At 46.4% G+C, this 25,224-nt stretch overlaps 1 protein-coding gene across 1 annotated transcript; it reads left to right on the top strand.

Moving 5' to 3' along the window:
• Positions 1-21,709: 21,709 nt before the first annotated feature.
• Positions 21,710-23,885, top strand: LOC139384589 (uncharacterized). Its single transcript, XM_071129420.1, has 2 exons — positions 21,710-21,749; positions 22,309-23,885. The coding sequence occupies exons 1-2, from the start codon at positions 21,710-21,712 to the stop codon at positions 23,883-23,885; spliced, it is 1,617 nt and encodes a 538-aa protein (XP_070985521.1).
• Positions 23,886-25,224: the final 1,339 nt, after the last annotated feature.

The following is a 25,224-nucleotide window of genomic DNA, read 5'->3' as shown; positions in this document are numbered from 1 at the left end:
GAATGCCCACCCAACTCAAGTCCTGACCAATTCAAACAAACAAATAACACAAATACTAGGGTCAGAATGTGACAGTACCCCCCTCCCAAGGTGTGGACTCTGACCGCAAAACCTGAACCTATAGGGGAGGGTCTGGGTGGGCATCTGTCCGCGGTGGTGGCTCTGGCGCTGGACGTGGACCCCACTCCATCATTGTCTTTGTCCACCTCCTTAGCGTCCTTTGAGTGGCGACCCTCGCCGCCGACCTTGGCCTAGGAACCCTAACAAAGGGCCCCACTGGACTGAGGGGTAGCTCAGGGCTGAGGGGTAGCTCAGGACTGAAGGGTAGCTCAGGACTGAAGGGTAGCTCAGGACTGAGGGGTAGCTCAGGACTGAGGGGTAGCTCAGGACTGAGATAGCTCAGGCTGGTTGACGGCTCCGGCAGCTCCTGGCTGACTGACGGCTCCGGCAGCTCCTGGCTGACTGACGGCTCCGGCAGATCCTGGCTGAATGGCGGCTCCGGCGGATCCTGGCTGACTGACGGCTCCGGCGGATCCTGGCTGAATGGCGGCTCCGGCGGATCCTGGCTGACTGGCGGCTCCGGCGGATCCTGGCTGACTGGCGGCTCCGGCGGATCCTGGCTGACTGGCGGCTCCGGCGGATCCTGAATGACTGGCGGCTCCGGCGGATCGTGGCTGACTGGTTGCTCCATGCTGACTGGCGGCTCTGGCAGCTCCATGCTGACTGGCGGCTCTGGCGGCTCCATGCTGACTGGTTTAGATCTTATCCGTCGGAAAGATATCAGTTTGTCTCTGTGAATGGTTTGTCCTCTGACAAATCAACTGTAAATTTCGGTGTTCCTCAAGGTTCCGTTTTAGGACCACTATTGTTTTCACTATATATTTTACCTCTTGGGGATGTCATTCGAAAACATAATGTTAACTTTCACTGCTATGCGGATGACACACAGCTGTACATTTCAATGAAACATGGTGAAGCCCCAAAATTGCCCTCGCTAGAAGCATGTGTTTCAGACATAAGGAAGTGGATGGCTGCAAACGTTCTACTTTTCAACTCGGACAAAACAGAGATGCTTGTTCTAGGTCCCAAGAAACAAAAAGATCTTCTGTTGAATCTGACAATTAATCTTGATGGTTGTACAGTCGTCTCAAATAAAACTGTGAAGGACCTCTGCGTTACTCTGGACCCTGATCTCTCTTTTGAAGAACATATCAAGACTGTTTCAAGGACAGCTTTTTTCCATCTACGTAACATTGCAAAAATCTGAAACTTTCTGTCCAAAAATGATGCAGAAAAATTAATCCATGCTTTTGTCACTTCTATGTTAGACTACTGCAATGCTCTACTTTCCGGCTACCCGGATAAAGCACTAAATAAACTTCAGTTAGTGCTAAATACGGCTGCTAGAATTCTGACTAGAACCAAATCATATTACTCCAGTGCTAGCCTCCCTACACTGGCTTCCTGTCAAGGTAAGGGCTGATTTCAAGGTTTTACTGCTAAACTACAAATTATTACATGGGCTTGCTCCTACCTATCTCTCTGATTTGGTCCTGCCCTACGTACCTACACGCACGCTACGGTCACAAGACGCAGGCCTCCTAATTGTCCCTCGAATTTCTAAGCAAACAGCTGGAGGCAGGGCTTTCTCCTATAGAGCTCAATTTTTATGGAATGGTCTGCCTACCCATGTGAGAGACGCAAACTCGGTCTCAACCTTTAAGTCTTTACTGAAGACTCATCTCTTCAGTGGGTCTTATGATTGAGTGTAGTCTGGCCCAGGAGTGTGAAGGTGAACGGAAAGGCTCTGGAGCAACGAACCGCCCTTGCTGTCTCTGCCTGGCCGGTTCCCCTCTTTCCACTGGGATTCTCTGCCTCTAACCCTATTACAGGGGCTGAGTCACTGGCTTACTAGGGCTCTTTCATACCATCCCTAGGAGGGGTGCGTCACTTGAGTGAGTTGAGTCACTGGTGATCTTCCTGTCTGGGTTGGCGCCCCCCCCCCTTGGGTTGTGCCGTGGCGGAGATCTTTGTGGGCTATACTCGGCCTTGTCTCAGGATGGTAAGTTGGTGGTTGAAGATATCCCTCTAGTGGTGTGGGGGCTGTGCTTTGGAAAAGTGGGTGGGGTTATATCCTTCCTGTTTGGCCCTGTCCGGGGGTGCCATCGGATGGGGCCACAGTGTCTTCTGACCCCTCCTGTCTCAGCCTCCAGTATTTATGCTGCAGTAGTTTATGTGTCAGGGGGCTAGGGTCAGTTTGTTATATCTGGAGTACTTCTCCTGTCCTATCCGATGTCCTGTGTGAATTTAAGTATGCTCTCTCTAATTCTCTCTTTCTCTCTTTCTTTCTCTCTCTCAGAGGACCTGAGCCCTAGGACCATGCCCCAGGACTACCTGACATGATGACTCCTTGCTGTCCCCAGTCCACCTGGCTGTGCTGCTGCTCCAGTTTCAACTGTTCTGCCTGTGATTATTATTATTTGATCATGCTGGTCATTTATGAACATTTGAACATCTTGGCCATGTTCTGTTATAATCTCCACCCGGCACAGCCAGAAAAGAACTGGCCACCCCACATAGCCTGGTTCCTCTCTAGGTTTCTTCCTAGGATTTGGCCTTTCTAGGGAGTTTTTCCTAGCCACCGTGCTTCTACACCTGCATTGGTTGCTGTTTGGAGTTTTAGGCTGGGTTTCTGTACAGCACTTTGAGATATCAGCTGATGTACAAAGGGCTATATAAATATATTTGATTTGATTGAATTTGAGCTAAAGGCTGCCACTTTCAAGGAGTGGGACTCTAACCCGGAAGCTTATAAGAAATCCCGCTATGCCCTTCGATGAACCATCAAACAGGCAAAGAGTCAATACAGGGCTAAAATTGAATCGTACTACACAGGTTCTGACACTCATCGGATATGGCAGGGCTTGCAAACTATTAGAGACAACAAAGGGAAGCACAGCCAAGAGCTGACCAGTGACACGAGCCTACCAGACAAGCTAAACTACTTCTATGCTCGCTTCAAGGCAAATAACACTGAAACATGCATGAGAGTACCAGCTGTTCCGGAAGACTGTGTGATCACGCTCTCCTATAAACAGATCAACGTTCACAAGGCCGCAGGGCCAGACAGATTACCAGGACGTGTACAGTGAGCATGCGCTGACCAACTGGCAAGTGTCTTCACTGACTTTTTCAACCTCTCCCTGTCTGAGTCTGTAATACCAAGATGTCTTAAGCAGACCACCATAGTCCCTGTGCCCAAGAACACTAAGGTAACCTGCCTAAATGACCACTGACCCGCAGCACGCATTTCTGTAGCCATGAAGTACTTTGAAAGGCTGATCATGGCTCACATCAACACCATTATCCTAGACTTGCATACCTCCCTAACAGATCCACAGATGATGCAATCTCTATTGCACTCCACACTGCCCTTTCCCACCTGGACAAAAGGAGTGAGAATGCTATTCATTGACTACAGCTCAGCGTTCAACACCATAGTGCCGTCAAAGTGCATTAATAAGCTAAGGACCCTGGGACTAAACACCTCCCTCTGCAACTGGATCCTGGACTTCCTGACGGGCTGCCCCAAGGTGGTAAGTGTAGGTAACAACACATCCGCCACGCTGATTCTCAACACAGGGGCCCCCAGGGGTGCATGCTCCACTCTCTAGTGGAGCAGGTTGAGAGCTTCAAGTTCCTTGGTGTCCACATCACCAACTCAACATGGTCCAAGCACACCAAAACAGTTGTGAAGAGGGCACCACAAAACCTATTCCCCCTCAGGAGACTTGGGTTGGGTTGGGCTTGGGTCCTCAGATCCTCAAAAGGTTCTACAGCTGCACCATTGAGAGCACCCTGACTGGTTGCATCACTGCCTGGTATGGCAACTGCTCTGCCTCCGACCGCAAGGCACTACAGAGGGTAGTGCATACGGCCCAGTACATCACTGGGGCCAAGCTTCCTGCCCTCCAGGACCTCTACACCAGGCAGTGTCAGAGGAAGGCCCTAAAAATTGTCAAAGACTCTAGCTACCGGCCTCCCGGGTGGCGCAGTGGTTAAGGGCGCTGTACTGCAGCGCCAGCTGTGCCATCAGAGTCATGGGTTTGCTCCCAGGCTCTGTCGTAACCGGCCGCGACCGGGAGGTCCGTGGGGCGACGCACAATTGGCCTAGCGTCGCCCGGGTTAGGGAGGGCTTGGTCGGTAGGGGTGTCCTTGTCTCATCGCGCACCAGCGACTCCTGTGGCGGGCTGGGCGCAGTGTACGCTAGCCAAGGTGGCCAGGTGCACGGTGTTTCCTCCGGCGCATTGGTGCGGCTGGCTTCCGGGTTGGATGTGCGCTGTGTTAAAGAAGCAGTGCGGCTTGGTTGGTTGTGTATCGGAGGACGCATGACTTTCAACCTTCGTCTCTCCCGAGCCCGTACGGGAGTTGTAGCGATGAGACAAGATAGTAGCTACTACAACAATTGGATACTACGAAATTGGGGAGAAAAAGGGGTAAAATTCAAAAAAAAAAAAAAAAAAGACTCTAGCTACCCTAGTCATAGACTGTACTCTCTGCTACCGCATGGCAAGTGGTACCGGAGCGCCAAGTCTTTTACACCGGTGCTACTCTCTGTTGTTGTCATTTTAATAACTCTACCTACATGTACATATTACCTCAACTAACCAGTGCCCCCCTGTGTATAGCTATTTTTATTTTACTGCTGCTCTTTTTTTACTTGTTACTTTTCATTGTTATTCTTACTCATTTATTTTTGTTAAACTGCATTGTTGGTTAGGGGCTCGTAAGTAAGCATTTCACTGTAGGGTCTACACCTGTTGTATTCGGCACATGTGACTAATACAATTTGATTTGAATTTGATTTGAATACACAGCACAAACATTGACTTTGGTTCTACTTTTCTCAGCTTCGTGCAGCATGGCGTGATATGCCTCATAGTGTGGACCTACAGTCAAAGGTGTGGACCTACTGTCAATGATGTGGACCTACAGTCAAAGGTGTGGACCTACTGTCAATGATGTGGACCTAATGCCAATGGTGTGGAACTGCAGTCAATGATGTGGACCTACAGTCAATGGTGTGGACCTACTGTCAATGGTGTGGACCTACAGTCAAAGGTGTGGACCTACTGTCAATGATGTGGACCTAATGTCAATGGTGTGGAACTGCAGTCAATGATGTGGACCTACAGTCAATGGTGTGGACCTACAGTCAATGATGTGGACCTAATGTCAATGGTGTGGAACTGCAGTCAATGATGTGGACCTACAGTCAATGGTGTGGACCTACAGTCAATGATGTGGACCTACAGTCAATGATGTGGACCTACAGTCAATGGTGTGGACCTACAGTCAATGGTGTGGACCTACAGTCAATGGTGTGGACCTACAGTCAAAGGTGTGGACCTACAGTCAATGGTGTGGACCTACAGTCAATGGTGTGGACCTACAGTCAATGGTGTGGACCTACAGTCAAAGGTGAGGACGTAGCTCTCAGGCCTGTCCTAAGCCAGTGATGGCTTTAGTGTTAGCATGGCATTCCTCCAGCTGATGTGGCACATGAGCAAGAACTGCCTTTTTATAGCTAATTATCTGCCCTGCGCTCGTCATCTGGTTATCAGGCTCGTCATTGGCTGCCGCTCAGCTCAACCTGGCAATTCTTGTGTCACTAGTCCATGTTTCTGTAATTAAAATCTGTCATCCAGAATCACAGCCCTTCTCAACTCTAAATCCTCCCACCAGATGGCACCACTCAGATAAACTGCCCTGAGCTAGGGATGCATGTGTGTGTGTGTGTGTGTATGCCAGTGAAACTCAGAAGAGAGAGGCAGTAAAATACATTTAAGATATCCTTTCAAAATGAGGAAATTGCCTGAAGTTCTTGGCCTTGAAAACTTCCATTAGAAGTCTATAGACAAATCAGTAGATGAATTGGTAGATTAATCAATTGATGGCTAAATGTAATCAACCCTGAGAGATTAAATTGATTAACAACCCTTGAAAAACATTAAAAGAATGTAACTGTTTCCTTCTTCATGTCTGTATGGTACATTAAATTAAGCTGGGTCTACAGGTACCCTAGTGGAGGCACAGTACTGTTTGGAGCCTGCAGAAAGAGCTGTGATGGTGCATCACGTTCACAGTGTTTTATCAGCGACATGAACAGCAGATCCAGATAGCAGCAGTGAGGGGAGTGAAAGGCACTTGATGTTTTTAATGATGTCGAACATTTGCTCAGGGCTGTCGCTGCAGGAGAGCAGCTCCTCCGTTCAGTTCCTACCAGGCTGGCCTTCCGAATGGGGGGATGAAAATCTTTGGAAATTAATTAGAAGCAAATCCCTTCTCGCTGCTGAAGTGTGGCATTTAAGGCATTGTCCTTGGTACTCGTATAACACCACCTTTCAGTGTTGACCTCTCTCCTCTCCGACGGTTGACTAATGCAGCCTAATCCACATATGCAATCACTCCAGCCCCTGTTTTCTAGCAGCAGTCACTTCTAATTGCCTGGCATTATTAGGTACTTTACTTGTATATTTGCAGAGGAAGAGCATAGCTCTTCTGCATCCAAGCATTAAATCACCAAATGTCCCTTAATTTCCAACAAACGTCACTCTGTGTCTTTCTCTATATGCTCTCCCCCTTTAGTGTTTTCAGCTCCATGGGATGATTTAAGTATACATTTTTTTTCTCCAAAGCATGTCCAATAATTTCTTATAAAAAGGGAATAAAGGGAATCAATACAGACAGGTTGATGGTAAATATTCTGACAACAAAAGTATCACATTTACAACAAAGTGCATTTAACATGTCAATAGTGCTGTGGGACTCAGTGAATCCATCAATAATTCAAGGTTGTAGGATATATTCCATTCAATATCCATTATTACATTCAGTTTAAATACTGCACGAGCCCACATTCTAAACAGCAGGAGTTTGAGTTGCATTAACTTCTAAACAACAGATAAACGATTACAACAGACTGAACAACAATGGAAGTTTACACTGCCAGGCCAGGTCTGTCGGACAACTCTGAGTTCCCTTTCAGGGGCATATCACACTTGTTTACCAGATTATTAAGGAGAGATGAATTTAGGATGGTTTCATTTTACGCCCTGTCACGCCCTGACCTTAGTATTCTTAGTTTTCTTTATTATTTTGGTTAGGTCAGGGTGTGACATGGGTGATGTATGTGTTTTTGGTCCTGTCTAGGGGTTTTGTATGTCTATGGGTGTTTACTAGTCTAGTTGTTATGTATGCTGGCCAAGGCTTTCGACTCTGTCAATCACCATATTCTTATCGGCAGACTCAGTAGCCTCGGTTTTTCTAATGACTGCCTTGCCTGGTTCACCAACTACTTTGCAGAGTTCAGTGTGTCAAATCGGAGGGCATGTTGTCCGGTCCTCTGGCAGTCTCTATGGGGGTTCTCGGGCCGAGAACCCCCTCTTTTCTCTGTATATATCAATGATGCTGCTCTTGCTGCGGGCGATTCCCTGATCCACCTCTACGCAGACGACACCATTCTGTATACTTCCGGCCCTTCCTTGGACACTGTGCTATCTAACCTCCAAACGAGCTTCAATGCCATACAACACTCCTTCCGTGGCCTCCAACTGCTCTTAAACGCTAGTAAAACCAAATGCATGCTTTTCAACCGTTCGCTGCCTGCACCCGCACGCCCAACTAGCATCACCACCCTGGATGGTTCGACCTAGAATATGTGGACATCTATAAGTACCTAGGTGTCTGGCTAGACTGTAAACTCTCCTTCCAGACTCATATCAAACATCTCCAATCTAAAATCAAATCTAGAGTCGGCTTTCTATTCCGCAACAAAGCCTTCTTCACTCACGCCGCCAAACTTACCCTAGTAAAACTGACTATCCTACCGATCCTCGACTTCGGCGATGTCATCTACAAAATAGCTTCCAATACTCTACTCAGCAAACTGAATGCAGTTTATCACAGTGCCATCCGTTTTGTTACTAAAGCACCTTATACCACCCACCACTGCGACCTGTATGCTCTAGTCGGCTGGCCCTCGCTACATATTCGTCGCCAGACCCACTGGCTCCAGGTCATCTACAAGTCTATGCTAGGTAAAGCTCCGCCTTATCTCAGTTCACTGGTCTCTATGGCAACACCCACCCGTAGCACGCGCTCCAGCAGGTGTATCTCACTGATCATCCCTAAAGCCAACACCTAATTTGTCCGCCTTTCGTTCCAGTTCTCTGCTGCCTGTGACTGGAACGAATTGCAAAAATCGCTGAAGTTGGAGACTTTTATCTCCCTCACCAACTTCAAACATCTGCTATCTGAGCAGCTAACCAATCGCTGCAGCTGTACATAGTCTATCGGTAAATAGCCCACCCACTTTTACCTACCTCATCCCCATACTGTTTATATTTATTTACTTTTCTGCTCTTTTGCACACCAGTATCTCTACCTGTACATGACCATCTGATCATTGATCACTCCAGTGTTAATCTGCAAAATTTTAATTATTCGCCTACCTCCTCATGCCTTTTGCACACAATGTATATAGACTCTCTTTTTTTTTCTACTGTGTTATTGACTTGTTAATTGTTTACTCCATGTGTAACTCTGTGTTGTCTGTTCACACTGCTATGCTTTATCTTGGCCAGGTCACAGTTGTAAATGAGAACTTGTTCTCAACTAGCCTACCTGGTTAAATAAAGGTGAAATATATATATATTTTTTTTAAATAAAAAAAATGTCTATGGTTGCCTAGATTGGTTCTCAATTAGAGGCAGCTGTTTATCGTTGTCTCTGATTGGGAAGCATATTTAGGCAGCCATATTCCTTGGGTATTTTGTGGGTTATTGTCTATGGTTAGTTGCCTGTGTCTGTACTTGTTTATATATAGCGTCACGTTCGTTTTGTTGTTTTGTATAGTTTGTTTAGTGTTTCTTCGTTAATAAATAGAAGAATGTATTCACATCACGCTGCACCTTAGTCTCCTCCATTCAACGAACGTGACAACATCAGAGAAGTAACCCTGGAACAGAGAGTCTCCCTTCTCTGCTGGAGCTCAGCTTCCAACAACAATATCTGGATTTTTATAATAAAATACATAACAAAACAACAACAGGAACAGCAACAAAGGACATTGTCAGAAATCAACTTGCATTTATTTTCCCCTTTGTTGGATGGAATGTAATAACATTGCCTTATTGTGTTTCATGTGTGACGCGTTTCATTTGGAGTGCCAGCGCTGTCAGTGGGCTGTGGACAGGAGGATTTCATCAGCCCTATTTTTACCCAGATACCCCCTCTCCGTCTCCATCTCCTCTCCCAACCTAACTAGGCCAGCAGGCCTGCCACTTTGAGTACATGCAGCATAGCCCAGATAAATGAAATGCAGATGATTGGTAAAATGATATGATACAAAAAAGCAAGTGTCATGATCCTGTCGTGTTCCCCCTTCAGTGTCTTGTGGCACGCTGCCTAGGGCCAGGTTGCCTGCGTCCAGACTCCAGACCCATGTATACATGCCTGGCTGTACGCTCGTTATTTCCACATGTGTTCCTGTGATGGTGGCCGTCTGGCTGACAGACAGAGGGATGGGTGTGGTGGCCCCGGCTGTGTGGGCCCTTTAATAGAGCCAGATCACACTCACAGACATGAAAGCAGACCAGCAGTCAACAACTCTACATGCAGTACAGACAGACAGGGTAGGCCCAACATGAGACAGAGAGACACTGAGGGCAAATGAGAGAGAGAGAGAGAGAGAGAGAGAGGAGTGAGGGTTAAAGAGTGACTATCACAACGTGAAAGAGAGAGCGAGAGAGAGAGAGAGAGAGCGAGAGAGAGAGCGAGCGAGAGAGATGAGACAATTTTCCTTTCCCTCAGGCCAGTATCTGAGTCGCAGATTAGGTCACTTAGATATTTACATTTGAGGGATTTAAAGCTGAGATCCTTCACTAATAGTTGAGCAGTAGTAACAGCAGCAAGGGCCTGAGGGGCACATTTCTGCCTTGATGCTAATGCAGAGCCATCACGAGCCTTAACCCCTCTATAAATAAATATAATTTGGTAATTAAGTAAACGACTCGCAGTACTGAAGCAAAGCCTCCATTAGATCAACGATGCTCTCTTCCGCCGTCACTTTTTGGAGTTTAAATGATGACACCTACACTATTCATTTGAATACAAGCTGACTCTAGCGAGGTTTCCACATTTGATTGAGGCCATGGATAGAATCAAAAAGATCTGATGAAATGATTATCTACATTGGCTCTCCATCTGTGGCTATAGCCTTTCTAAACACATTCTTCCTGGACTTTATCTTTGAAGCCTTATTCAGATGCACCATTCATTTTCCTGAGTAAGACCAAGACAACGTCGGGACTCCCTTGAAGCAAGACACAGATACAAGTAGGGGCTATGTCGTTACCACGAGGACACTTCACTCCAGATCAAAACAGTGATAATTCCACTACCTTTGATTTCAATTCATATCCGGGCTACTTCAGGCAGTGTATCAGAAAGACAAATATCCCTTGTGACCTATTATTTCCCTGAACTAGAAATTAAAGGAAGTTAATTGAGCTACAGAGCTCGACTTTTCTTTGGGGGAATCAAATCATATTTTATACATTCTCAATTATCTTGAACCTGGGCTATAAAGATGGCCTATATAACTTCGGCCCTGCACAGAATTAAGAGGAGTAAAGATCAGCAATTAGGCCTCCATCCATCCACTCTTTGTTGGCACTCCAGCATCAGGCAGCCATCAGGAGAGAGACAGAGAGAAGCGGGGCTGGAAACATGCAAAAGCTCTTTACGTAAAAACAGGAGGAAACACTCTGGATGAAAGTGTCTAAATACATAAATGAATAAATAAATAAGACGAAGTGTGGGCAAGGTTCTCATTTTGTGGCTTGGATGCTGTGTTGTCGTATGGCACTTAAAAGCAAGGGGGCTGGTGTAGGGGGAGGTTGAGATGTTTACTCTAATGGATGCCATAATGAATGCATACAGAGCAGTGCTCTGGCTCCGATAGGGGGCCCTGTGCCAGCATAGCTTTAAAGGAGCTAGCTCTGTCTGCTGCCTGCAGCCCTGGGCACTTGGCATGGACACTTCTCCCCAATCTCCCGGCACACACAGAACCAGCGGTGAGGACCAGGAGATAACCAGCCGTGAAATCTCTCATCACATGCCTCTGATTGCCTGTCCACAATTTAATGTTTTAAACCCTCAACCTCAAACGCAGTAAATAAAACATGATTCCTAAGACCCCCCCTTTCCTCAAAAGGCTCTGTTTATTGAAGACGTCTGTCAAAAAGTTGCTGCAATGTTCCCTTGAATCTCTCTGCAAGCCCTAAGCCTATATGAGAGAAGGGGAGGACTACACATGTATAATCTGGTGCTGGATCATCATCAAGTATCTGATTGTTTGGCTATTTCCTGGAATAAATTAAAAGGCCTTATCCTCATCAAAACAGTATGTATGTGTGGCTGTTGTTTATGTTTGTGTATGTGTACATGCCAGTGTGTGTTTGTGTGTGTGTGTGTGTGTGTGTGTGTGTGTGTGTGTGTGTGTGTGTGTGTGTGTGTGTGTGTGTGTGTGTGTGTGTGTGTGTTTGTGTGTGTGTGTTTGTGTGTGTGCACGTGTGTGCACGTGTGTGTATGTGTGCCTGCTGGGGGTGATGAGTATGGGGCGTTATTAAATGATGAGAGCGATTTCAATTTGAATCATGCAGAGCCTGTCAGTGGCTTCTCAAATTGCAGGGCTGATGAAATTGACTTGCAGTTATTTCAAGCAGTTGTAATCCATATGAAAAGGATGTGATATAATCCATTTAATTTCTTATTCCTCTCAGCAATAACACTGAGTAACAAAACATGTATCAAAGCTAGTGATTTAGTAATTATCTTAATTTAACATTACTGCAATTCAGTCCGGATTAATTGGAGTCTTATCTGCACAGAGCGGCAGGTCACTTACCTCAATACACCACAATGTGTTTTATCTTAATCATCAGCCACCAACCAACTCAGCCGTGAGTCAGAAAAATCAGAAAAATAAACAGCCAATCACACTGAAGTCACCAATTATTACATTACCTTTAATTGGTTCCCCAAGATAAAACTTTACAGTGAGGTGAGCCAGTAAAATGTGTGTCTCTACTCGCTACACTGGGCACAAGGCCTCTCTATGTGACACAGATAATGGCAACAGGAAAGCCTTCAAAACCATTTGAGAAGTTAACACTGTAAAAAAAAATGCCACATGGCCCAAAATGGCACATCTCTGAGAAGACTGCAAAATGTAAAAATGTATCATTTGTGTTCAGTGCGTCATAAAATAAGCATTTTGGTGAGATCCCACTGTAAGAAATCCGACACCATGATCCTCTCACCCTCAACACCCCCTGGGAGAAAGAAACGAAGCCTGGTGCACATCCAAGCTTGATACAGTCTGCACATTTACCACGGCTTAGAAGAAATTGAGTACATTTATGAGAGATGCTAAGTGTGCCCCCTAATGAGTAAGAAGGCTTTAGGCTGCACCCCCTCATAATAATACCCTCACAGCTCCATGACTCAACCAGCTCTGACAGCACGTTGTATCTCCTTGTACCTGGACTATCTGACATCTGACACCAGATAAATCACAGGGCTTCTAGAAACAACACAGAGAGAGATAGAGAGAGGGAGCGAGAGAGATAGAGAGGGAGAGAGGAAGGGGCTAGGGAGGAAGTCAGAAGGAGGAATAGACATTTTAGAAGTTCCTCATTATAACCGTACTGCCTTTGTTACAGTGCTTGATATATACCTCTATATAACTCTAAAATGAGTATACAAAACATTAAGAACACCTGTTCTTTCCATGACATAGACTGACCAGGTGAATCCAGTTGAAAGCTATGATCCCTTATTGATGTCACTTATTAAATCCACTTCAATCAGTGTAGATGAAGGGGAGGAGACAGGTTAAAGAAGGATTTTTAAGCCTTGAGACAATTGAGACATGGATTGTCTATGTGTGCCATTCAGAGGGTGAGTGGGCTAGGTTTTTCACGCTCAACAGTTTCCCTCGTGTATCAAGAATGGTCCACCCAAATAACATCCAGCCAATATGGGCTTATATGCTTTCAACACCCTGTAGAGTCCATGCCCCAACAAATTGAGGCTGTTTTGAGGGAGGGGGGATGCAGCTCAATATTAGGAAGGTGTTCCTAATGTTTAGTATACTCAGTGTATGTACAGGTTAAATGTAAAGCAAATACTAAAGCTAACAACATACAGTATGCCGAGCATTAATCATACCTAAAATAACTTAATTCATGGTAAATAGTTTCCTCATATATATACGGCAAGTGAATAAATAGAACAGAATAGAGTCCTTGTCATGTATATCTGAGACAGGATCAACTATTTTCAAGGCCACCAGAAGCCTGCCTGTCTGCTCTATGAGGTGGCTAAAATGCATGAGGGCCTATCCTCAGACTCACTTTTGAAGAAAAATTGATTCCTCCACATGTCGATTCACTTCAGAGGAGCACAGAAATGACTTGTTTTGACATGGGTTTAGAACTCACTCAGTCATGGCCTTGGTCTGTCTCACATGTACACATGTACAGTGGGGCAAAAAAGTATTTAGTCAGCCACCAATTGTGCAAGTTCTCCCACTTAAAAAGATGAGAGAGGCCTGTAATTTTCATCATAGGTACACTTCAACTATGACAGACAAAATTAGAAAAACAAATCCAGCAAATCACATTGTAGGATTTGTAATGAATTTATTTGCAAATTATGGTGGAAAATAAGTATTTGGCCACCTACAAACAAGCAAGATTTCTGGCTCTCACAGACCTGTAACTTCTTCTTTAAGAGGCTCCTCTGTCCTCCACTCTACCTGTATTAATGGCACCTGTTTGAACTTGTTATCAGTATAAAAGACACCTGTCCACAACCTCAAACAGTCACACTCCAAACTATGGCCAAGACCAAAGAGCTGTCAAAGGACACCAGAAACAAAATTGTAGACCTGCACCAGGCTGGGAAGACTGAATCTGCAATAGGTAAGCAGCTTGGTTTGAAGAAATCAACTGTGGGAGCAATTATTAGGAAATGGAAGACATACAAGACCACTGATAATCTCCCTCGATCTGGGGCTCCACGCAAGATCTCACCCCGTGGGGTCAAAATGATCACAAGAACGGTGAGCAAAAATCCCAGAACCACACGGGGGGACCTAGTGAATGACCTGCAGAGAGCTGGGACCAAAGTAACAAAGCCTATCATCAGTAACACACTACGCCGCCAGGGACTCAAATCCTGCAGTGCCAGACGTGTCCCCCTGCTTAAGCCAGTACATGTCCAGGCCCATCTGAAGTTTGCTAGAGAGCATTTGGATGATCCAGAAGAAGATTGGGAGAATGTCATATGGTCAGATGAAACCAAAATATAACTTTTTGGTAAAAACTCAAACCTCCTTCCATCAGCAAGGGCATTGAAGATGAAACGTGGCTGGGTCTTTCAGCATGACAATGATCCCAAACACCCCCGGGCAACGAAGGAGTGGCTTCGTAAGAAGCATTTCAAGGTACTGGAGTGGCCTAGCCAGTCTCCAGATCTCAACCCCATAGAAAATCTTTGGAGGGAGTTGAAAGTCTGTGTTGCCCAGCAACAGCCCCAAAACATCACTGCTCTAGAGGAGATCTGCATGGAGGAATGGGCCAAAATACCAGCAACAGTGTGTGAAAACCTTGTGAAGACGTACAGAAAACGTTTGACCTCTGTCAATGCCAACAAAGGGTATATAACAAAGTATTGAGATAAACTTTTGTTATTGACCAAATACTTATTTTCCACCATAATTTGCAAATAAATTCATAAAAAATCCTACAATGTGATTTTCTGGATTTTTTTTTCTCATTTTGTCTGTCATAGTTGAAGTGTACCTATGATGAAAATTACAGGCCTTTTTAAGTAGGAGAACTTGCACAATTGGTGGCTGACTAAATACTTTTTTGCCCCACTGTAAATCCCCACACACATTCTGCAGAATATATGTTCATGTCTGATGCCTTCAGAGGTTGTTTTCTATCTCTGTGAGTCTAATTTGCAGTAAATCTGCATGTTTTGGGGCTCCTGGGGCCAAGCATCCCATCTCTTTTGGGGGAGGGGGAGGGGGAGGTTGTTGCGTCAACTGGCCCTTTCAGGACGGGAGGAGGCGCAGATAAGATCGGCGGTGGGAAGTGGTGAGCCGGACCGTTTGTTCTCCTTGACCGTCTCTCATGTTGCGCCGCTGATTGGGAGGAAAGCTAAAATTGCTTTCACCGGGGCCGTGGCTCACTCCAGCAGTAGGCAATGATAACTAACAATGCCCCCAGGACCTAGTTAAAGCTGCATCACATGCACTGGAAAAGCCCTTTAATGTGGCAGCATTAGGAGGCTGTCAGCTGGTTGGTGGGGAAAACAGACTTGAACACATCGAGGATTATGAAAACATTTGTTACACTCACTTTAAAAAACATATATAATCAAGAAGGAATGTTTCATTTTGCTTCCCACAGCCCTAGCATTAAGCAATAAAGGTTTTAAAGATGATTACAGAAAAGTGTGTGTGTGCATTCGCTGTCTCTGTCTTTCTCTGTCTCTCCTGGTTTGAGAGGTATAGTTTAGGTCCTATATAACATCATTTATAAAGAGGCAGGGTGAGGGTATGATGAAAGAGTTGCTCTTGTGTACTCTGGGTATAATTCACACACTGTTCACACTGCACCAACATGTACAATAAAACCGAGCCACACTATCAGCTGGTATGAGAAACACATTGTGGCTCTAACAGTGACAAGACTATTTTGTCCTGAGAAGCATACTGCAAAGTGAGAAAAACCCACAGCTCAAGCAAGAGGCCAGATAAAACCAGTGTTTTCATATTAGTGCTGTAACGGAACTCTTCTGTTGAAGGAGAGGCAGACCAAAACGCAGCGTGGTTATTGTGATACATCTTTAATAAAGATGAAAATAGAACAATATACAAAAACAAGAAACGTGAAAAACCGAAAACAGCCCTATCTGGTGTAACAAACACAAAGACAGGAACAATCACCCACAAAACCCAACACAAAACAGGCTACCTAAATATGGCTCCCAATCAGAGACAATGACTAACACCTGCCTCTGATTGAGAACCATATCAGGCCCAAACACAGAAACAGACAAACAAGACATCCAACATAGAATGCCCACTCAGATCACACCCTGACCAAACAAAACCTAGAAACATACAAAGCAAACTATGGTCAGGGTGTGACAAGTGCACATTTTACCTTGATGTTGACTCAATAGAAAAGAGAGGAGTGTTATTCCCTGAGCAGCCTTCATCCGATGTCCCTTTACAGCCTGAAATAGTATACTATAGTAGAATAGAAACTCCTGTACTCTGAAAACACAGGATATTTGGAGAAATCGTGCTACTGTACACCACAACAGATCCTGTTCTTTGTGTTAGGGTGGTTGGAGTTTTATATTAACAGCCGTCTTTCTCCCTCTCTTTCTGTCTTTTCTCAGCTTTCTCCCCAAAACATAATGTTTACAAGCTCGTCTGATAATGAAATAACATTGTTGCTTTTGTGAAAATATGGGAAATGGGGTGGCAATACGCCAATTCCGGGTGTTGGAAGATGTTATTTTTTCCCCCAGACCTGCCTGTACTAAGCAATTGCAGGGGAACATGCAAATTGGAAATGTAGAGTTCATTATAAATCTCATCATTCACTTTGATAGCGAGGGATAATTAAAAGAAAAAGCAGCTGTGAATCAACTTAGTGCATACTGCCAGCCTGTTTACAGCAGGGAAATAATGATAAAGCATGTTTGTTTTGCTTGTGTGTTTTCTCCTCATCAGTGTGCATGTAGAAGGAGAGGGTGTGGAGTGAAAACATGGCGTCTCCTACGGATACACACATTCCCCATTGACTGAAGCATAACTCAAATCACTCAACAAATGAAACACCCTTTCCTCGCCTAATGCCCTCTCCCCTTCATTTGGTGATGCTCTCAGAAGGTACGAGAGGAGTTCTTATCCATTTAATACATGCTCAGAGAGTATCCTGTCAAATATAGATTTGAATCAATAGCACTCTGGAGTGGCTCGTTAAACTTAAATCAGCTTGGAAGTGGTGCATGCCTGCCTCACAGCTGCTGTCATTAGCCATCGTCCTGGAGATTACTGGAGAAACGTCCTTGTGTGAGCAGATCCTCCACTCTACCTGAGGAGAGAAGCAGAGCGGCCAGTGATAGCCAGCCCAGCAACACCTCCCCTAACCAGATGGAACAGTCTTCAGATCGGGGAGACGAGCAGAGGAGTGTCTGGGTGTATAGCTTGGTTCAACATGCTGACAAAAGCTTGACTGACAACTGTCCATCTGAAAAACAAATCATTTACTAGATCAACTGGACAGATTTTTTTTTAAACATATGCCTTGCCTGATAACTTTAAGCCTCTTCCATTGTCAGTGTAAGTGTATAATAATCCATGATACCTATACGGTAATCATACCTAAAGTACCTGTCTCTACTCACAAGCATGTATATAGGAGTGGGGGTGTAAGAAGCTGGCTCAGGGGGCTGTAGGTGGCGAGCACCGGCAGGAGGGAAGGGGTTAACTCCGACAGGAACAATAATGAGAGCGCAGTGAGACATGTGAGGTAATTAGTCAGTGGGCTCTCCAATATTTACCCAGTTAATTATTTGTGAGTTTTACTCATGTCTTCCCTTCAGACGGCTGCCTCTGTTGTTTTTTCCACACCATTTGTCACCGTCCAGCTCTCCCGGACTACACTTTTCTCATCGCTCTAGGTTTTTCTCTCTCTCTGGTCTCTGGTCTATGGCAGGGGAGTGGCATTTGGGTGAACTCTTGTCAGTGAAGGTGTTAGACTGCTGTCCCTGGACGTGCGAGGTCAACCATGATTATTTATTCATCCTTCTGTTGGTCCTTCATGGGGGAGAGATGTGAAAACCCTGGTATGTGGCTCGTCAGAGAGGCAGAGGTGGAGGGCACAGAGAGGGGAGATGACAGTTCAGCATCCTGAAGAGAGCATGACTTAAAGAGCTAGTAGCTGGAGGAGGCTGGAGGAGGCTGAGTGGAGGGGGGAAGCTGGGTGGATGGAAGCTGGAATAGGCTGGGTGGAGGCTGAGTGAAGGGTGGGTGGAGAGTGGGTGAATGGTGGGTGGAGGCTGAGTGAAGGGTGGGTGGAGGCTGAGTGAAGGGTGGGTGGAGGGTGGGTGAAGGGTGGGTGGAGGCTGAGTGGAGGCTGAGTGAAGGGTGGGTGGAGATTGGGTGAAGGGTGGGTGGAGAGTGGGTGAAGGGTGGGTGAAGGCTGGATGAAGGGTGGGTGGAGGCTGAGTGAAGGGTGGGTGGAGAGTGGGTTAAGGGTGGGTGGAGGCTGAGTGAAGGGTGGGTGGAGGCTGAGTGAAGGGTGGGTGGAGAGTGGGTGAAGGGTGGGTGGAGGCTGAATGAAGGGTGGCTGGAGGCTGAGTGAAGGGTGGCTGGAGGCTGAGTGAAGGGTGGGTGGAGGCTGAGTGAAGGGTGGGTGGAGGGTGGGTGAAGGCTGGGTGAAGGGTGGGTGGAGGCTGAGTGAAGGGTGGCTGGAGGCTGAGTGAAGGGTGGGTGGAGGCTGAGTGAAGGGTGGGTGGAGGCTGAGTGAAGGGTGGCTGGAGGCTGAGTGAAGGGTGGGTGGAGGCTGAGTGAAGGGTGGGTGGAGGCTGAGTGAAGGGTGGGTGGAGGCTGAGTGAAGGGTGGGTGGAGGCTGAGTGAAGGGTGGGTGGAGGGTGGGTGAAGGGTGGGTGAAGGCTGGGTGAAGGGCGGGTGGAGGCTGAGTGAAGGGTGGGTGGAGGCTGAGTGAAGGGTGGGTGAAGGGTGGGTGGAGGCTGAGTGAAGGGTGGGTGGAGGCTGAGTGAAGGGTGGGTGAAGGGTGGGTGGAGGCTGAGTGAAGGGTGGGTGGAGGCTGAGTGAAGGGTGGGTGGAGGCTGAGTGAAGGGTGGGTGGAGGGTGGGTGAAGAGTGAGTGGAGGCTGAGTGAAGGGTGGGTGGAGGGTTCATGACTGGAACAGTGACAGAGGGTCATAGTGCTCTGGCCCTATTTCCTGTCCCCTGATGTGGAGGAGACTTTGTTGTATGTAGAAGATGATCTGATTAGCCTCTAAAGTCTGACAGTCATAGAGAGGTGATAATCAGCTAGAGAACCACGAAACAAACTCTATATTACACAATTGCTATCCAATCTAATGGACACAATGTTGCTGCTGCAGCCGCTGTGGGGGAAAATGAACAAAATATATACTTTCCACCGGCAATATTTAATTAATGCTTCATACATGAGGAGGAAATAGGTTCTGTCCAATGTGTGGCGTAGGCAGGGGCAGAGGGAATAGGTTCTGTCCAATGTGTGGGGTAGGCAGGGGCAGAGGGAATAGTGGGTGGGGGGGTTGAAAGGCAGACAAAATTATTTCATTATGACACGACAGCAATAATATTACAGTACTGCGTGTGCAATGCTCTTATCTGTGGAACAAATGAGCTCTTCCCCCAGAGAGAGAGGAGGCTGCAGTGTGAGGCCCGAGGTAGCTAGACCTGCATTACTCTTCCCTGCAAAGCTACTGTAGCTACCTTTTTAATATTCTCATTCACAGCACATGCAATTATTTTGAAAATACATTTAAAAATTGTGCCTCTTGGGTCAGGTAAATGACTTCCTTGTTTTTATTGAGATGACAAGGTGTTTATTAGGGGCCTCGTTGCCTTAATGCAGGAGGTTTCTGAGTTTGAGTAATTGTCCAATTAGATTTAATTTCAGGATCGGTGCTAACCCAGGCGATTGTACTGTAGGAGTAAGACCACCACCGGGACTCACATTAATGAATTCCACTGAGACCTGTCTACCTTTAAGAAAAGAGAGAGCTTGTCTGCTTCTGTTTCGCTTTCCCAAATCTTTTTAACGAGGCATTATAACTGGGATTTACAAGTGAGACCAGCCTTTCCTTCTCTCCCTCCCCCTCTTCTTCCCTATTCCATTTCTCTCCATCCCTCCACTGTAGAACAAAAATCATTTATCATTCATATAATTTCAGTTCTCTGAGAAATGGCCTCTTATTCAAACAGAAAGGTTACCTTAATTGTTATGTAGCTCAGCTGTTTACACTCTGGTATAAAATGCACGTGTTCCGCTTCACAGAAAGGTCACCTATTACAACCCCAGTAACTTTTTTCTCTTGTTGGCCACTTCACACTGTGAGATGGAACAAGGTGTCAGAAGAAGGCCCTAGAGGATAGCAGCTGTAGTGTCCTATATGACGCGCTGACCTTCCTCTCTTCCTCCTTCTCTCTCCCTACGTCTCTCTCCGTCTCTCCCTGTCTCTCCGTGTTTTCCTGTCTGTCCCTCTCTGCCGTTGTGTTTGCTGGTAACGTGGACATGCTCTCCCTACTCGCCTCAGCACTGTGTCCACAGACCAGGTTTCTACTAGCTTCAGCACTGTATACACAGACCAGGTTTCTGCTAGCCTCAGCACTGTGTACACAGACCAGGTTTCTACTAGCCTCAGCACTGTGTACACAGACAAGGTTTCTACTAGCCTCAGCACTGTATACACAAACCATGTTTCTACTAGCATCAGCACTGTATACACAGACCAGGTTTCTACTAGCTTCAGCACTGTATACACAGACCAGGTTTCTGCTAGCCTCAGCACTGTGTACACAGACCAGGTTTCTACTAGCTTCAGCACTGTGTACACACAGACCAGGTTTCTGCTAGCCTCAGCACTGTGTACACAGACAAGGTTTCTACTAGCCTCAGCACTGTGTACACACAGACCAGGTTTCTACTAGCCTCAGCACTGTATACACAGACCAGGTTTCTACTAGCATCAGCACTGTGTACACAGACCAGGTTTCTACTAGCTTCAGCACTGTGTAGACAGACCAGGTTTCTGCTAGCCTCAGCACTGTGTACACAGACCAGGTTTCTACTAGCCTCAGCACTGTGTACACACAGACCATGTTTCTACTAGCCTCAGCACTGTGTAGACAGACCAGGTTTCTACTAGCCTCAGCACTGTGTACACACAGACCAGGTTTCTACTAGCCTCAGCACTGTGTACACACAGACCAGGTTTCTACTAGCTTCAGCACTGTGTACACAGACTAGGTTTCTACTCGACTCTGCACTGTGTAGACAGACAATGTTTCTACTAGCTTCAGCACTGTGTACACAGACTAGGTTTCTACTAGCCTCAGCCCTGTGTAGATAGACCAGGTTTATTGACAAGGGACCATGAGCTAGCTTTGATCCTACAGTTACTGGCCAGTCACGTGACCCCACGTGTCCAGTGATTAATCAACAAACATGTGCTGAAATTACTCTGAGCTACATGGCAGGCGCAACAGAGAGAGAAGGTGTAGAGACACATTAGAGAGAGAGAGAGAGAGAGAGAGAGAGAGAGAGAGAGAGAGAGAGAGAGAGAGAGAGAGAGAGAGAAGCAGGAAGTATTGTTTGGGGAGGACCTGTAATTACCTTTAGGCCTGCATGTTGTGGATGAAGAATTAATGAGGTAAGGTGCTGTGATGTTTAAACCCCTGGACAACATCCTCCCTCCTGTGTTTACAAGTCTTTTCTTTCTGGACAAATAATGGGAGTTGTGCTGTTCTTTAAAAAAATTCAACACACTGCATAATGTACAAAGGTCTGGCACGGAAGCTAAAGCCAGAGGAAGGTAAAAGAATTAGAGTTGGACCCAAACATGTGTGTACACTGCTTTGGTAAAAGTTAGTACAAAGTTAAGCAGTGGATTCTATAGACTAAGGGGTTATAACATACAGGTTGAGCTGTTGTCATCAGGTCCTGTGTGAGATTGATTCTGCATAGCACCAACTGACCGACACTCATGGCAGAGCAAGCTTATGGAACCCTGGACCGGACCCAATCCAGACCCACCCTGTAAATGCACACACTATCATGAAAGGAGGAGAGGGTTTCACTAGCTTACATCTACCATGGGTTCATGTGGGGGTTACATCACCCACCCTCCTCCTCCTCCCAGTTCTATCACTTCTCACATTAGTACTTCTCGCCATCCGCCACCACCACAACCAACACTACCACCACCAACACCACCACAGCCATCACCACCAGCAACACCAACACCATCCTCAACAGCAACACCACCATCACCACCACCACCAACACCAACAGCAACACCACCAACACCACCACCACCAACACCAACAGCAACAGCAACACCACCATCACCAACACCACCACCAACACAACAGCCATCACCACCACCACTACCACCACCAACACCATCCTCAACAGCAACACCACCATCACCACCACCACCAACACCAACAGCAACACCACCATCACCAACACCACCACCAACACAACAGCCATCACCACCACCAACACCACAGGCATCACTGTCATCACCACCACCAACACTAACACCACAGCAATCACCACCACCACTACCACCACCAACAGCACCACAGCCATCACCACCACCAACACCAACACCATCCTCAACACCAACATCACCAAAACCACCAACACCAACAGCAACACCACCATCACCAACACCAACACAACAGCCATCACCACCACCAACACCACAGCCATCACTGCCATCACCACCACCAACACTAACACCACAGCAATCACCACCACCACTACCACCACCACCAACACAACAGCCATCACCACCACCAACACCACAGCCATCACTGCTATCACCACCACCAACACTAACACCACAGCAATCACCACCACCACTACCACCACAACAGCCATCACCACCACCAACACCACAGCCATCACTGCCATCACCACCACCAACACTAACACCACAGCAATCACCACCACCACTACCACCACCAACACCACAGCCATCACTACCATCACCACCACCAACAATAACACCACAACAATCACCACCAGCACCACCATCACCAACACCACCAACACTAACACCACAGCAATCACCACCACCACTACCACCACCAACACCACAGCCATCACTGCCATCACCACCACCAACACTAACACCACAGCAATCACCACCAACACCACCATCACCATCACCACCACCAACACTATCACCACAGCAATCACCACCACCACTACCACCACCAACACCACAGCCATCACTGCCATCACCACCACCAACACCACAGCAATCACCACCACCACTACCAATACCACCACCAACACTAACACCACAGCAATCACCACCAACACCACCATCACCAACACCACCACCAACACAACAGCCATCACCACCACCAATACCACAGCCATCACTGCCATCACCACCACCAACACTAACACCACAGCAATCACCACCACCACCACCACAGCCATCACCACCACCAACACTAACACCACAGCAATCACCACCACCACTACCACCACCAACACCACAGCCATCACTGCCATCACCACCACCAACACTAACACCACAGCAATCACCACCACCACTACCAACACTAACACCACAGCAATCACCACCAACACCACCATCACCAACACAACAGCCATCACCACCACCAACACCACAGTCATCACCACCACCAACACCACAGTCATCACCACCACCAACACTAACACCACAGCAATCACCACCACCAGCACCACAGCAATCACCACCACCACTACCACCACCAGCACCACAGCAATCACCACCACCACTACCACTACCACCACCAGCACCACAGCCATCACCGTCACTGCCATCGCCACCACCGCCAACACTAACACCACAGCAATCACCACCACCACTACCACCACCAGCACCACAGCCATCACCGTCACTGCCATCGCCACCACCGCCCACCTCTCATCTTCACACTAAACCGTGTCCTTCTGCCAGGCTTAAGTCTCAATGTTTCCATCAGAAATAAGCCTTGAAATGATCCCTGAATGTGGAGCCACCATGTAACCACAACCATCAGGAGACTCTACTATGATAGGGACTGACATCTGAAAGGGAGAGGAATTCAAAACAAAATCAGGAATCCTGATCCAGATAAAAAATGTGCTGTTGGGAAAGACGCTTTGGCTAAGACTTTGTGTGACATGATGATTGGGAGCCGGCTTCAAATTCCTAATGAATATGGATGGATCTGTTTATGCTCTTGGAAAATAATCAAGCACGTTCTGAGGTAAATATCTTCACAAAGAATATGCACTGGAATGCTCCTGGCAGAGTATATAGCAATTGTTTTGTGGGGGAATAGTATATTTATTTCAAATGTGTGGGCTTGGACCTTCAGTTCATACTGTGTTAAAAAGGATTATCCACAGCACCTAGGTCTGATTTCAAATGTGTGGGCTTGGACCTTCAGTTCATACTGTGTTAAAAAGGATTATCCACAGCACCTAGGTCTGATTTCAAATGTGTGGGCTTGGACCTTCAGTTCATACTGTGTTAAAAAGGATTATCCACAGCACCTAGGTCTGATTTCAAATGTGTGGGCTTGGACCTTCAGTTCATACTGTGTTAAAAAGGATTTTCCACAGCACCTAGGTCTGATTTCAAATGTGTGGGCTTGGACCTTCAGTTCATACTGTGTTAAAAAGGATTATCCACAGCACCTAGGTCTGATTTCAAATGTGTGGGCTTGGACCTTCAGTTCATACTGTGTTAAAAAGGATTATCCACAGCACCTAGGTCTGATTTCAAATGTGTGGGCTTGGACCTTCAGTTCATACTGTGTTAAAAAGGATTATCCACAGCACCTAGGTCTGATTTCAAATTGAATAGGTGAGAATTTATTTTGAGGTGCTCAATACCTCATACAAATAAGTCCCCCTATAATCCAATCCCACCCCTACCCAGGATAAAAAAGATGAAGTAAAATCTCATTATATTGTCCCTTTATGTTGGCATGTCTCCCACACATAAACAATCTTCTGAATTCAATCCTTGATTGTTTACTCACAGCTCTTGGATGGATGAATATGTAAGTGGAGCACATATGATATTTCATTAATGTATTAAATCAGGTACAGAAATGCATCTCAGAGCATTAATTCATTTGAAAAACCTCCATCCCATGTCTTCTTCACTGCACCTGCAACATTAGATTCATGGTGATTGAATACTGTGGTATGGAATTAGATTGCGTTGTGTGTCTCCGGCTAATAATTCCAGATGGAATAGCTCCTCACGCAGCTTGACATGACGCCTT

This window comes from Oncorhynchus clarkii, chromosome 26 (genome assembly GCF_045791955.1).
Source record: "Oncorhynchus clarkii lewisi isolate Uvic-CL-2024 chromosome 26, UVic_Ocla_1.0, whole genome shotgun sequence".
NCBI lineage: Eukaryota > Metazoa > Chordata > Actinopteri > Salmoniformes > Salmonidae > Oncorhynchus > Oncorhynchus clarkii.
Note: the sequence above shows the minus strand (reverse complement) of the source record. Positions and strands in the feature narration are given on the sequence as shown.

Excerpts from the sequence above, each read along its gene's own strand:
- LOC139384589 (XM_071129420.1), top strand. The coding sequence starts at position 21,710 with ATGTACAAAGGTCTGGCACGGAAGCTAAAGCCAGAGGAAG. Across the intron at positions 21,750-22,308 it reads GAAGCTAAAGCCAGAGGAAG|CCATCACCACCACCACTACC; the intron begins GTAAAAGAATTA and ends CCAACACAACAG.